At 42.8% G+C, this 15,905-nt stretch overlaps 1 protein-coding gene across 1 annotated transcript in view; it reads left to right on the top strand.

Annotated features, from left to right (window-relative positions):
* The window catches only part of LOC134355386 (MAP kinase-activated protein kinase 2), a 234,005-nt gene that overhangs the window by 203,787 nt on the left and 14,313 nt on the right, over window positions 1-15,905 (top strand). Inside the window, exons 6-9 of the mRNA XM_063065184.1 lie at window positions 4,093-4,168; window positions 11,753-11,877; window positions 14,023-14,108; window positions 15,095-15,175. Coding sequence (XP_062921254.1) covers window positions 4,093-4,168; window positions 11,753-11,877; window positions 14,023-14,108; window positions 15,095-15,175 — 368 coding nt within the window. The remainder of the gene's footprint in view (window positions 1-4,092; window positions 4,169-11,752; window positions 11,878-14,022; window positions 14,109-15,094; window positions 15,176-15,905) is intronic.

Genomic DNA, 15,905 nt, shown 5'->3' with positions numbered 1-15,905 from the left:
ATAAAGAAGGCAAGACAACGGCTATACTTCATTAAGAGTTTGAAGAGATTTGGTATGTCAATAAATACACTCAAAAACCTCTATAGATGTACCACAGAGAGCATTCTGACAGGATGCATCACTATCTGATATGGGGGTGGGGTGTGGGGAGTGGGGCTACTGCGCAGGACTGAAAGAAGCTGCAGAGAGTTGTAAATTTAGTCGGCTCCATCTTGGGTACTAGCCTACAAAGTACCCAGGACATCTTCAAAGAGCAGTGCTCAGAAAGGCAACATCCATCATTAAAGTCCTCCATTACCCAGGACATGCCCCCTTCTCATTTCTACCATCAGGAAGGAAATACAGAAACCTAAAAGCACACACTCAGTGATTCAGGAACAGCTTCTTCCCCTCTGCCATCAGATTCCTAAATGGACATTGAACCCTTGGACACTACCTCACTTTTTCAATGTGTAGTATTTCTGTTTTTCTGCACTATTTTAAATCTATTCGATATACATATACTGTAATTTATTATTATTTTGTTTTTTCCCTGCTATATTATGTATTGCATTGAACTGCTGTTGCTAAGTTCACAAATTTCATGTCACATGCCGGTGGTAATGAACCTGATTCTGATTGGTTGGATGTCCATAATCTGGTGCTAGGCAGAGAACTGTCTGTGCATGAGGTGATTCTGACAGGAAATGATAAAAGCTGGAGCAAGACGGTAGTGTGTTTAGCACAACACCTTATGGTACCAGCGAGCCAGGTTCAGTTACTGCCGCTGTCCGTACGTTCTCCCCATGACTGTGCATGTTTCCTCTAGATGCTCATAGTCCAAAGACGAACCAGCTGGTGGGTTAATCGGTCATTGTAAATTGCCCCGTAATGAGGCTAATTTTAAATTGGGGGGGGGGGGGTTGCTGGCCAGTGCGGCTTGAAGGGGTGGAAGGGCCTATTCTGCACTGTATCTCAATCAGTAGTGGTGGTGGGTTAGTGGGTAGAGGGATTGATCTGCCTTGCTGCTTGGGGAAAGATGCTGCGTAGCTTCCACCTTCATGGCAGTGAAACTTAGGGTGGATGATAATGAGTTTGTCTAAGAATTCAATGTGCTGCATTTGCGGAGCTTTTGGTTGACTGAAATCCCTGACTGGGGACTTTGAAACATTATCTGAGGATTTAAAACTGGTACTGTTACTGAAGCCGCTGCATTGCTGTGCACTGCTATTTTACATAATGGTATAACATGAAAATTGCAAGAAATGCATGATCTGAACAGCAGAAGGCTAGCTGTTTTCCAAGAACACAGCAAAGCGGGAGTTTTTTTCAGAGTGGTTATCAGTGGGTAGTGGTGTCCCACAAGGTTCAATTCTAGAGCAAACTGCTCACTTCATAGACGTGGATACAGATCAAGGGGGAGTGGTATTGAGTCTGCAAGATAAATAATCCCTTTGAAGACCAAACGGCGATGCAAACTGATATTGATAAGACCTGAAAATATGCTGAAACTGCATCTCATTCTGCTGTTCGTCATTCATTGCTTGCTTCAGTTTTTAATCATCAACGTGTTCCTGAAATTTATTGTCATGTAGAGACAAGAGAACGTAAACAGTACACCACCAGAACAGGTCCAGCCTACACTGTTCTGCTGAAGCTAATGAAGTCCAGTTTTGCTGATCGTTTCCTGCTTTCACATAGTCTGTATGCCTGTTCTTCACACATTCACGTAATTGTTGATGTCACAACCAAGAAAGCTGACCAACCCCTCTACTTCCTCAGGAGGCTGGAGAAATTTGGCTTGTCCCCATCGACTCTTACCAGTTTTTAAACTGAAGCCCCATCAAAAGCATTCTGCCTGGGTGCAGAATGGCAAGGTGTGGCAACTGCTCTGCATGCGGCCACAAGAAACCGCAGAGAGTCGTGCACAGAGCTCATCTCGGCTCAGCACAGCACAGGAGCAGTGGGCTCTGTCCATACTTCTGGCAGGAACAAAGTTGAAAGGACTCACAGATCCGAACCCTCTCAGAGGTTGCAGGAGGTTACGCTGTCAAAGACTCTGTCCGTGTTGGACATTCTCTCTTCTCCTCTTTCCCAGCAGGCAGAGGATACAAACGCCTAAAATTTCATACCAGCAGGCTCAAGGGCAGCTTCTACCCTGCCGTTATAAGACTATTGAACAGTTCTCTAGTACGATAAGGGGGACTGTCCTCTCAACACCTACTTTGTTATTTACCTCATTAACTACCTGCACTACACTTTCTCTGTAACTGTAACACTTTATTCTGCATTCTGTTATTGTTTTCCCTCGTACTGCAGTACTATGCAAATGTCTTGGGTGCATACAGTATATATAGCTAGGGTGTACAGCACTGTATTTGTCAACATGGAGCAGAGAGTGAGTTTGTAAATCTGGCGGGAAGAAAGGATGTTGGGACTGGTGAGGTGGAGCACCTCAGGAGGGGTGTGGGACAGGTGGCAGAGGAGGAGAGCCAGAGGCTGGGTGTGGCACAGGTGCAGACACACCCATCCCTGAGACACCAGGCAAGGTCATTTGATTCCAAACAATCGGTTTATTGATCGTTACAGAATGTCTCTCTGGTGCTTCCACTCCCCTCCCCTCTCCCTTCCCCTTTTCCAAACCATGATTTCCCTTTTCCTGCCTCCTTCCCACTCTCAGTCCACAATAGAGACTCATATCAGAATCAGGTTGATCATCACTCACAGATGTCATGAAATTTGTTTTTTTGTGGCAGCAGTACAGTGCAATACATACAATTACTACAGTACTGTGCAAAGGTCTTAGGCACCCTAGCTATATCTAAGTGTCTCAGACAGTATTGTACCTTAATGCGCTGTGTATGTAGTGATCTGTATCGATGGTCTGCAAAACTGGGTTCTTCACTGCACCTCAGTACATTTGGCAATAATAAACCAATTTAGATTGTGCAGTATATATCCCAGAAACATGACAAGGAACTGATAATGTGATTCAGTCAAATTGGTTGTTCTTAATATTGGCTGGTCAGCAGGGAGAGGTCCCTTTTTACTGAGCGACATCACCTCTCTGACAGTGTGACATTCAACGTCAAAAAGTTAATTTTATTGTCATCTGCACAAGTTCATATCGCTGGCCGGTAGTGTAGTGGCGTCCGCACCGGACTTCGAGGCGAGTGGCCCTGGTTCGAATCCGGCCGGCTCCTTGCACGCTTTCCATCCGTGCTGGGCTGGGCAGCGAGCTTGCACCTTGGCCTTGTTAAAAAAAAAACCCAGACAAATGCTAAAGAAAGGGCAAAGTTGCCACAAGGCACGGAGAGAAGAACAATGACAGGTACGTGTCTGCACAGGTGCAGTGAAAAACTTACTCACAGCAGCATTACAGGCACAGGGCATCAGAAGAAAAATATAAATCAAATTACATGCAATTTTTATGAGAAAGAACACGATTAGAGCAAAAAAAAAAGCCTGTTGTTGTGCGAAGTGATCAAATTGATCATGGTGTTGCTAAACTGTAGTGAGTGGGGTTGATTCAAGAACTGAATAGTTGCTGTTCTTGAACGTGGTGGTGTGGCTACTGTGCTTCCTGTATCTGTGAGAAGATGGCATGGCCCGGATAGTGGGGATTTTGATGATGGACGTTGTCTTCTGGAGGCAGCGTCTCCTATGGATATGATTGATGATAGGGAGGGATGTTTTGTGATGGTTTGGGCTGAGAGCACTTCTCTGCAGTTTCTCGTGTTCCTGACATCACCTCTGACAGTGAAGCACTCAAGGAGATGGCAAATATATAAAATTACTACAGTACTGTGCATGTCTTAGGCACCCTAGCTAAATAAAAGTGTGAAGATCTTTGCACAGCATTATACCTCAATGCACTCTGTTTGAAGTGTGAATAGTTTGCAAAACGGGGTTTTTCACTGCATGGCAATAATCATTGACAGCAAATACCCAGCATTCAGCCCACCAGATGACCATGGGGCCACGAAGCCAGTCATTTCCTCAGCACTGTAGCCATGGCAACGTTCGGGATTAGTTTGGGCTGTGGGTTGGAGGTGGAGTGGACAGGGAAGTGGTTGGGACAATAACCTTCAGTATTTTTTTTTCTCTTTACAGCTCCGGAGGTTCTCGGTCCTGAGAAGTATGACAAATCCTGTGATATGTGGTCATTGGGTGTCATCATGTATATTCTGTAAGTGCCCGATAGACATGACGCCAGTGGACAGCAGCTCTTGAACGAAAGAGGAGCCAGCGAGAAGCTTTCTTTGTAAAACAATGTTTCCTTCAGTGCAAAGCTGAAACTTGGGTTGCGTGATAATGTGGCACAAATCCTTTAACATATCTTTATCAAGTTCATCTACCCACTGCTTCTGAGTGTCAATTTTTCAAACCCAGTGTCAAGCAGTGACACACACAAAAAATACTTGTGAACTAGGGCGTTGCCTCTGAGAGCTGTGAACTCCCAGGTCCACTCCCACCACACTCTGCACTGTTGGCACCCCACTTGCACAGTGTGTTCCCAAACTAGGACTAGTTTTTACAAGCTCAAGGGGAAAAACAACAAGGAGCCTCTTCGAGAAGGAACGCCCATTTCAATAACTCTCAAAGTTTATCAGTCATGTGCAGGCGTAAGAGGCAGTGGATGCTGGAATCGAGAGCAACAGATAATCTGCTGGAGGAAGTCAATGCAGACATCCCACCCTGCAAAAACTGATTTCAGGGAGGTAGCACCATCAATTTGCGGGAGACTCCCGGAATTTCCGGGAGAGGTGGGATGTCTGCAATAGAGTAGCTCCTTAGCAGCTAGCCAGCTAGTTTAAATAACGTTAGCTATGCTAATGAACAAATGACACCTGTTAAACTCACCTCAACATGTCTTTTACAGTCTTAACCCACCATGGGCAATAGAAAAGTCACTGTTGCAAACAGTGCAGCGAGCAACACTGTCATTACTTTTGACCCCTATTAGGCAGGGGACACTTTATTGTAGTCTGGGGTGATGTACGTTTTATACTTTCTTTTTTTTTTGGAACACTCTGCCGTTGCGCGTGCTCGCTCTCTCTCTCTCTCTCGCTCGCGCTCTCAGTTTCTCTCTCACACTCTTGCTCTCTCGTGCTCTCGCTCGCTTTCTCTCGCGCTCTCGCTTGCTTTCTCTCGCTCACTCTCAAAAAAATTGATTTCTGTGACATTGTATATAATTTGCAGGCATCAGGGAGCCACTATTAAAATGCGGGAGACTCCCGGAACTTCCGGGAGAGGTGGGATGTCTGTCAATGGGTTGAGCAGCATCTGTGGTGGGCAGGGGAACTGCCAGCGTTGATGCAGGGCTTTGGCCCAACATATTGAGAGTTCCTTTTCCCCACAGATGCTTCTCAAAAATTGAAAGAGTGGATGTAAAGAAGCTGTTTCCAATAGACCTAAGACCTAGAAACCAAGGCCAGAGAGCACAACAGCAGAATAGAGGGTCATCCCTTTAGAATAGAGATGAGAAGGAATTTCTTTAGCCTGAGGATGGTGAATCTGTACAATCCATTGCCACAGATGGCTGCAAAGGCCAAGTCATTGGGAATACTTAGAGTGGAGGATGATAGGTTTTTGATTAGTAAGGTTACAGGGAGAAGGCAGGTGATTGGGGCTGAGAGGAAAATTGGATCAGCCCTAATGAAATGGTGGAGCAGACTTGATGGGCCAAATGGCCTAATTCTGCTCCTATATCTTATGGTCTTCTCCAAAGCCTCCACATTCATCCTGTAATGGGGCGATCGGAACCGAATGTGGCCCAACCGGGGTTTTAAAATCTGCAACATAACTTCCCAACTCTTGAACTCATTGTCTGACTGATAAAGGCAATCATAACCATGCCATTCACCCATGACCTTGTGGGCTTTTTCCAGATACTCTGGTTTCCTCCTGCATACCAAAGACGTACAGTTAGGGTTAGTGAATTGTGGGCATGCTACGTTCAGGCTGGAAATGTGGTGACACTTGCCCAGCACAGTCCTCTCCGATTTGATGTGATGCAAATAATGTATGTTTCAAAGTTTTGATGCACACTTGACAAACAAAGCTAATCTTTACCCTTAATCTTCACCCCTCCATCATAGCTAAAAGGCAGTCAATTCTGTCTTGAGTTTACCTTTGATAGTAGCTGTCAAAGCTTGGAATATTTGGCAGGTCAGGTGGCATTCGTGGAGAGAAACGCCAAGTTAATGCTTGGTCAATAATCAAAAGCTGAAAGTACATTTATTACCAAAGTTTGTATATGATATACAACCTTGAGATTCATCTCCTTACAGGCAGCCACAAAACAAAGAAACCCCAATAGAACTGATTGAAAGACCATCAAACACCCAGTGTGCAGAAAAAACAACAAATCATGCAAATGACTAAAGTTCATGGAAGTGAGTCCTCAGCCGTGAAGCCAGTCATCACCTCAGCTGATCCAGCAGCTCGTTAGCTGCAGGCCACAACCTCAGTTCAGCGCAGAGGCGAGTAAACCTCGCGGAGCAGCGAGCTGAACCAGCTCATTCTTCGCCTCGTTCCTTGCCATTCACTGACGTAGAGCTTTCATTTCCAGGCGCTTGGTCCGTGAGTGAATTAATACATATTTTAAATCTTCTGCAGCTATATCCAAGTGTAGAAATGTGCCAGATTATGTCAACTAATGAGAATTTCAATTAGAAACACAGGATGTGTGTCATTAACAGATGATTAAACATTCACGGTGCCTTCAATGCTGTTATATTCCTGAGAATTCATAAATAAGTGCTGCTTTTGAAATGATCTTCTCGATGGTGTTACCTATCGGTGTTCCATCTCGGGCAGATGGCAGTGAAAATCACTGACTTTTCTCGCACCCCCTGACTTTGAAGTTTTGATTTTGCACTTGCACTGAAAAGTTCACAGTTCAATCAAAACTTAACAAGAACTTATGAAAAAGACAACCGCAAAGTTACACTGTATCCCTGGAATACAGGGTCACCCACCTTCAGTACTTGCTTCCCTGCCCCCTCCCCACTTCATATGCCAGATTTTGATCTAACACACCCTTGTATGCAAGATGATCAAGGTTCGAGCTGTTAAACTTCATGTGTTGGTTGAAACAGAGAACAGTCTCAATGTCATTTCAGTTTGATAACAGCACTTGCTGTTTCCCATCGTCAGAAACAAAATGTCAATGTAACCTTTGCAGTATTTGAGACCGGCAGAATAGCAGACGAAGACCCAATACAAGCACTGGCTGCAAACCTGATCCTTGTTACACTCTCTCTCGAGCAGTTATTGAGAATATTGAAATTAATGCCTGCGATGGTGTGGCATCACCCATGACCCCAGGACATCCCAAAGGGTTTTTCAGCAATTTCTGAAGTCTGTTTTCTCACGGGTAGAAGGAAACGGAAACAAAACCAAAAAGGCTGAACAGCGGTGATTGATTTCACTGGACAACAAATTTTTTCAAAAGTGTTGCTTTCTCAGAAATTTTTTTTTTGCTTGAAGCTGAACAAAAATATGATTTCAGATGACCTTTATCACATAGGAATTCGGAGAAACAAGAAATTAACTTTCTTTTGATATAACGCATTCAGTTGCATAACGGTGCAGATGCTTTGCAATAGTTCGACTAAGCTAAAAATGTTTTGTTGATGATTTTCGTTTGTACTCAGCGTCTGAGGCTTCTTGCTTAAGTGTCCAACAATGATCAGCCGGCATTGAGGGATTCCAGTTGCCCTGATACCTTTTCTCCATGACTGTAATGTCCTGGTGAAACCTTTCAATGTGCTTATCACTGACAGCGCCAAGATTAGCAGAGAAGAAATCTAAATGGGAATGCAGAAAATGAATCTTCAGTGACATGGTTTTGTATGCTTGAAGCATGTTGTCAACCAGCACACACACACAATGCTGGAGGAACTCAGCTGGTGAAACAGCATCTATGGAAAGGAGTAAACAATCAATGCTTTACTTTGTTCTATAGACGCTACCTGGCCAGGTTGAGTTCCTCCAGCGTTTTATGTGTGTTGCTTGGATTTTCTCTTGTTTATGTTGTCAAACAGTTGCAAGTGGTTTGGTGCTCTGTAGTTGGCAAGAAAAATTTCAAGAACATAACTTGAATGCCTTCCATGTGATTGTCTCTGGTCTCACTAGACATTCTTCGAATTGATTTGTGGACCAACAAAAGTGACTTCTTTAATCTTGCACCAGTTACTCTGACTTGAATTATGAATTGAAATAACAAATATAGGCAAATTTTAAAAAAAAATGGTGTATCATAAGGAAATTTGAAGGTGATTTTCATGATCAGCTGTGCAAAATCCATAAGATACACCCAAAAGTATTCAGGAAGCAAAATCTTTGTTGTGCAGCATAATTCGTTTATCCGTGTTGTTTGAGAAAGAAATTCTGCCTGAGGTCCAAGGTAAGGTTTCTTCTGATAGATGCAACGTGGAGACAGACCCTTCAGCTGACTAAAGGCTGATTTATACTTGTGTGTCAAATGTACGCTGTACGTACGGTGTAGCTGCTTACCCTACGCCGAAGCCTAACGCGCACCTCTCCCCAAATGTAACTACGCATCGCGGCAACGCAGACCGAAACAACTGTGATTGGTCTGCTTGGTAGCATCACATTTCCTTCTACGCTGCAATAGCTTCCCATTGGGCGACTGAAGGGCAGGGAAGGAACTCTGGCTGCAATGCTTTCCATAAAGCTTTACAGACCTCCAAAATTTTGGAGGACCCTGTGCTCGATGCCAGTTGTAGCTAGCTACCTGAAGCTAAATCTTGAATGGTGATTGCCAGTCTCTGAGTATACTGTGCATACACTGATGTGAAATAAATGGTTGGAGATGATGAACTAAATCGTCAAATCTACCTGCCAACATCCAAAAATATTTGAAATGCATTTCCTCGTTCATGTCTCTTAGTGGCCGGACAAGCACAGAAAATTCACCCTCCTTCAGTTTCAGTTGCCATTGTTTAAAGTTTGAGTTTCTTCGTGTTGAGTTTCAACACGAAGAAACTCAACACAGTGGCTTCGAAATCCCACCGCCAACTAGCGTTTTGGCAGTGAATTGCAGAGCGACACAGACACACCAACGCACAAGTATAAATGCTCACAACGGCGTATCCCACTTGCATAGGCTACGGCGTAAGCTGGTACGCACAAGTATAAATCAGCCTTAACTCCACACACACCATTGATCATCCGTTGCCTCTAATCCTAAATTAGAATATAGAAGGGTCCAGCATGATACAGGCTTCCCAGTCCAAGATGCTGTGCCCAACCCTTTAACATGCTCTAATCCTTCCCCCCAAAGTAGACCTCCATTTTTCTTTCTATCATGTGCCTATCTTAGAGTTTTTTAAATGCCTCTACCTCCAACCCTAGCAGTGTGTTCTATATACCCAGCTCTCTGTGTAAAAATAAACTACCACCGACTTGCCCCCTACCATACTTCCTACCTTAAAATTATGTTTCCTGGTATTAGCTATTTCCGCCCTAGAAGAAGTCTCTGACTGTCCACTCAATCTAAGCTTCTTATCAACTAGTACACCGCTATCAAATGAATCCCACATTCCCATCAGATCCCCCAGATTCTTCAACCTGCCTGCATTCTGTAACCAGAGGGTGGTGAATCTGTGGAACTTGTCGCCACAGGCAACTGTGGAGGCTAAGTTATTGAGTATATTTAAGGTAGAGGTTGGCAGATTCTTGATTGGTCAGGGCATGAAGGGATACGGGGAGAAGGCAGGAGATTGGGAATGAGAGGGAAAATTGATCAGCTGTGACGAAATGGGCCGAAACGCCCTCATCCTGTTCCTATGATCTTATGGTCTAAATTAGAGTGGCCATTTGGCCTACCAATCTGAATGTCTTTGGGAGGTGGGAAATCTGGAATATCCGGAGGAAACAGGGAGAACGCACAAATTCCATATAGTTAGCACCGGAGGTTTGAAGTGAGGATTGAACTTGAGTCTCTAGTGTTGTGAGATGGCAACTCGACTGTGTCACAGTTGTTGACTTAACGCAAGGAATCTCTTATTTCTGCTTGGGAACTGGGCTGACACCTTGAAGTGGTTGCGCTTTTGGCAATATACCATTCCCTTGGTACAGCACTGAAACATTATTCTCTCGTTAAAGCTAGAATCGCTTGAGTATTCAATGAACGCTTGACAGACTCTAAAACACTCGCTGCATGCAAATACATGATAATTATAACCAGCAATCATTCCTGATGCTAGACTGATTGCACCTTCTACAGATGCTGTTAACCACTTTCATTATAAGAACGCTTTCTACTAAAGAAAGAAAGCAAATATTACTGTAATACCCTCACCGTAGGCTCGTAATGAGTTAACTACTATTGTGAATGCAACTATCAGCAACTTAACTCTGTGATGCATGGGGATTAACGATGAAGAGGCCATACCAGTAAATAAACGTCTAGGATGCATATGATTCGGGTAAACACAGAAAAAAACATAAAGTTTGAATATTTCTTCTAAGAAAAATAAGACTATTACTTGTATGAATACTGACATCCCCATGCAAATTTACTGTTCGCCAGGAAGCAATAATTTAGCTCACACCAGTATAAATGTAGATTGAAATTGTATTGATAAAATATTTTAAACTATAGCAAACAAAATAAAGAAAAGGGTCGATCACATAAGGGCCAGTCTATAGCGTGTATGTAATCATTGGAGCTCGTTCATTGTCGCATAATCAATCCAGTTTGCTTCACTTTGCTTACTGACGGTACCGAAACGGTTCTGCGTTGAAGAACCAGTCCAAGCAAGCAAAAATAAATAAATTTCCACACAACATCCAAGGAGAAAGGCATTACGCTTCCAATGTTGTGTGCTAGCTGGCTAACTGAAAGTTATCTGCAAATTCTCCGTGAGACAATAGTCAGCACAAGGGTTTTCTGACTTCTGTATCCGTCCTTCCAAATTTGGTTCTGTGAGTGTTTCATCATGTTCTTCCGCCCTGATTATTGTCCATTTCCATTCTTTTTTGAAACTCCTTCAATCCCATGCTCTCTGTAGAAATTGACTGCCCGTTCTTTTCCTGGGCATCTTATTGGCCAAAATGTTAACATGGCAAATCCTATTGACTAATTCAACAAGCCTAGCTTTTTAATGAGTTTTAATTTTATTTTAAACAGCAAAAATGAAATAACTCAATTGTATAATGTAATTAAAGAAACACTTTTTTCTATATATAGATTTGCATTTTGAGAAGATCAGTAAAAAATGCCCAACAGCATAACTGTATTAATAAAATAAAGTATGATCTTAAACAGAGTATTACATTAGTTTTGTTTGTCATGAGTGCTCTGAAACAAACAGTGAAGTGTGTAATTTGTGTCAAGTCAAAGCAGTGAGGATTGTGCTGGCCGGCAGCTGTCACCACATTCCCTGCGCCAGTATAGCATGCCCCTAACTTACTAATCCTAACCCCTATGTCCTTGGAATGTGGGAGGAAACCCAGATGGTAATGGAAAGAATGCACAAACTCCTTACAGCAGCATCAGGAATTGAAGCCCGATCTTACAGCTGGCACCGTAATAGTGTTGGCTCATTGCTACACCACAGTGCCAAAAAATTCGCCATCCCAGAGGGGACACACTCCTTGAATCAAAATAATGGTTATACTATAACTGATGGAATCAGTGGAAGTTTTAGATGCTTTACTCATTGCTGGAGATGATCTTTGGTTCAGTTTGGTTGAGAACTGTGTCTGTAACGGCCCTTCTCTCTACCGATACACCCAGGTTATGTGGATATCCTCCATTCTACTCCAACCATGGACTGGCCATCTCTCCTGGAATGAAGAGACGAATCCGAATGGGACAGTATGAATTTCCAAATCCAGAGTGGTCGGAAGTTTCGGAGGAAGGTAGTCCAGTTCTCCTAAGCTGCTTTGCTATACCTGCCTCTCTTACTTCATGTATGAGTGTGTGAAGAAGGGTATACATTTCTACAAGCAAACTTTACTTTTGAAAATAAACATTGCATACTTACACTAATATAATTTAGCAGTGTTGTGTTAACTGTTTACTTAAAGGAGAATAAAGTCCAGTCTTATTTGTTTTAAATGCCTTCTATTATAATTCAGATCTGTAGTCCCAATACCCTAGATTATGTCATGGTGAGATAGGCTTATTATACCACTGTATGTACTCGCATAAAAGAGTCGCATTTTAGAACGATGTATAGATTCACAGGGTCTTGCAGGGAACAGGCCCTTCAGCCCAACTGATCCCCACATCATCTCGAAGTCTGGTGTGTCTGAAGTTTTCGGCAGGGTTTGGGCAACAGATAGCCACAGGAGGAATTCAATGAGTCGAACAAGGTCTGTGGGAGGAGAGGGATTGTCGATGTTTTAGCTCAGAACCCTGCATCAGTTCTGAAACCCTCACAGATGCTGCTCAGCCCACCGAGTTCCTCCAGCAGATTGTTTGTAGCTCCACATTTCAGCATTTGAGGTCCCTGATTCCTCAGTTCAATACGATCTCCCTGACCTGTGTGTGACTGGTGGGGGTTTGCCCTGGGGGACATGACATCACTCGGCCATGGATGCAACCAGACGGAGAATTCATACAGTGCTGCTACCCTCCAGAAGGCGGACAGTGATTGCCATCATACATGTTGACCAGAAAACCAAATTTGGCCTCCTCTATGTTGGAGAAACCAAATACAGATTGGATGTCTATTTAGCAGAATAGTTCTGTTCTGTCCCCAAAGGTGACTGAATACTGTTAGGAAAGCTGTCTGTGTTCAAATGGATGTACACTTGTGTGTACTTTATGATAAGTTATGACACCTTGTCTCCATTATCGCAATATTAGGAGCTCTATTTTGAACTAGTTTAGATCTAGATCTTCACACTTTGCCTGAGACTATTGTCATATTCTCCTTTTTGAGCACATTGTGATGTATTCATCATTGTCATTATTTGCCGTGTGGTATGACATGGGCAGTCATGGTCTTGACCGTGATTAGTCTTGGCAAATTTTCTACAGAAGTGATTTGCCTTTCCCATTGGCATTGGCTCGGGGCAGTGTCTTTACAAGATGGGTGACCCCCGTTGTCATCAACACTCTTCAGAGATTGTCTGCCTGGCCTTAAGTGGTCACATAACCAGGATTTGTGATGTGCACCAGCTGCTCATCTGACCATCCATCACCTGCTCCCATGGCTTTACCTGACCCCAATTAAGGGGCTGAGAGGTGCTACACTTCGCCCAAGGGTGACCTGCAGTCTAGCGGAGGGAAAGAGCACATTACCATAAGACCATAAGATATAGAAGCAGAATTAGGCCATCTGGCCCATTGAGTCTGCTCCGCCATTTAATCATGGCTCATCCTTTCTTTAAATCTCCTCCTCAACCAGTTCCCGGCCATCTCCCCCATAACCTTTTTATGCTTTTTCAATATATTTATTGATATTATATAAATTGCATGAATTCAAATACAAAATTCATAAGGATACAAGTAAATAATACAAATTACATTACATTTAAATCACAGTATCCCATATTCCAAATCAATCATGTACAAAAAAAGATTGAATTATGAAATGAAATAAAATCAAATAATTGTATTTTATTTAGAAAAATCTACCCCCGCTACCAAAATGAGCTGGTTGGTAAAGAAAAAAGAAAAAATACCTTATCATATGATATTATAATAATAATGGCTCAGATCCATACTTTAATAACAGTTCAAAGATTATGAAAATAATTCAGAAAGGGTCCTTTGGAGGAGCTGTTTCTCCATCCCACCACCTAGCAGCAAATTATACAGAGTTTTAAACCTTCAGTCGCCTATTGCTCATCCAGGGACATTGGCCTGCCAAGATTAAAGAGAAATAGTAGCGTAATTTGTCACATGTACACAGAAATGTCAAAATCAGTGAAATGCCCCATTTTCATCAGCATGCAATACTGTCGAAGGATGTGCTGGGGGAGGGCCACAGCTGAGACACTGAGATTCAATTGCAATTCTAACCCCCACTGAGTTTGTTTCTTTGAATTTTTCAGCCAAGCAATTGATCAGACATCTCCTGAAGACCGAGCCAACGCAACGTATGACCATCATGGAATTCATGAACCATCCCTGGATTAATGTACGTAGTTCATTGCACATGTGGATTTGAATTGAAACTTCCCCAATCAAAATATGACTTCCTGCCTCTCCTCTCTCATTAAATGGTTCTTAAGCTTTCATTTCTTCAGCTTTCTGTTCCATATTTTTCCACCAATTCTTTCCTCTCCAATTTTTAGACCAAAAGACCATCAAACATCGCAGCAGATTTAGAGCAGTCAGACTATCGAGATTGCTTTGCCATTCCATCATGGCTGATTTATTATCCCTCTCAACCCCATTCTCTTGCCTTTTCCCCGTATCTTTGACGCCTTGACTAATCAAGGCTATCCACCTTCTGCTGCCCTCAGAGAGGCTGCTGGGTCGCGATGCTCTCAGAGGTGTTATCGAAATTCTGAGATTTAGGAATCGGAATGTGGTTCTTATTGGCCTCTTTCAATTCTCTATTTGGTTCATGTTCTCGCCCATTCTTGTTGTGGATTGGGTGATCTGTTAGTTTTTGTGTGAGGGAGGGGTTGGGGGTGTTTGGAGTTTGCAAGTTTTTGTTTCTTTTTCTTTTCGTTTGGGGGGATGATTGATGTCTTTCTTTCAACTACTTATATGGTTTTCTGTACTCTGTGGCTATCTAGAGAAGACAAATCTCAGAGTTGTATTCTGCATATGTACCTTGACAATAAAATGAAGCTTTGAATCTTTGAATATACCCAATGACTTGGCCTCCACACCCTTCCATGGCAAAGAATTCCACAGATTCACCAGCCTCTGGCTAAACAAATTCCTCATCTCTGTTCTAAAGGAACATTCTGATTTCATGCTCTCTGGTCCTAGACTCCAGCACTGTAGGAAACATCTTCACCACGCTTCTCAATATTCGATTAGCTTCACTCAGGAAATAACTTCAGACTTTCAAAATGACCTTTGTAGTCTGTGGTTTCATCAATTGACGGAAGTTTGTTTTGTTACACCAAATGGGGACTGATTTTGCTCTGTGGTATTTCCAATCTTTAGCAATCGAATCAGGTTCCACAGACACCTCTTCACACCAGCAGAGTCCTGAAGGAAGAGAAGGACCTATGGGAAGAAGTGAAGGTAAAACAGATTCCAGTGACATTCAAAATCGGAATCATGTTTATTAATGTTTATTATCACTAACATATGTTGTGAAATTTGTTGTTTTGTGGCAGCAGTACAGTGCAAAACATTAAAAATTACAATATGTTACAATAAGAAATATATAACAAGTAGTGCAAATAGGGAGCAAAATCGTGAGGTAGTGTTCATGGACTGTTCAAAAATCTGATGGTGGAGGGGAAGAGCCTTTCCTAAAATGTTGAAAGGGTATCTTCGGGCTCCTGTGCCTCATTTCTAGTAGTATCAATGAGAAGAGGGGATATTCTGGCTAATGGGGTCCATAATGATGGATGTGGACTTTTCTGAGGCATTGCCTTTTGAAGAGGTCCTCGAGGCTGGGCAGGCTAGTGCACATGATGGAGCTGGGTCTACAGCCCTCTGCAGCCAGCTGAGAAAATTGACCATGGGCCAATGCTGGAAAATCTTGTGTGAGGACATTCGTAGAAGTGAGGGTTATGTCTTGTGGGTTCAGGGCATGATTCAAAAGGGATGATTCAGTTCGTGTGTCCTATTATAACGGAGAACAATCCACTCTAGCTTCGTCCAAATACTATCCCTCTGACATTTATTATGAAAGAATAGATGGTAAACAGTAACAGCCATATAACACCTTTTCAGTTCTCCCAAAATACTTTGTGCATGTATTAAGTTCGGGTGGCGGGGTTGTGGAAGCTGGATCAGTGAAGCT

Source organism: Mobula hypostoma, chromosome 13, assembly GCF_963921235.1.
Source record: "Mobula hypostoma chromosome 13, sMobHyp1.1, whole genome shotgun sequence".
NCBI lineage: Eukaryota > Metazoa > Chordata > Chondrichthyes > Myliobatiformes > Myliobatidae > Mobula > Mobula hypostoma.
Note: the sequence above shows the minus strand (reverse complement) of the source record. Positions and strands in the feature narration are given on the sequence as shown.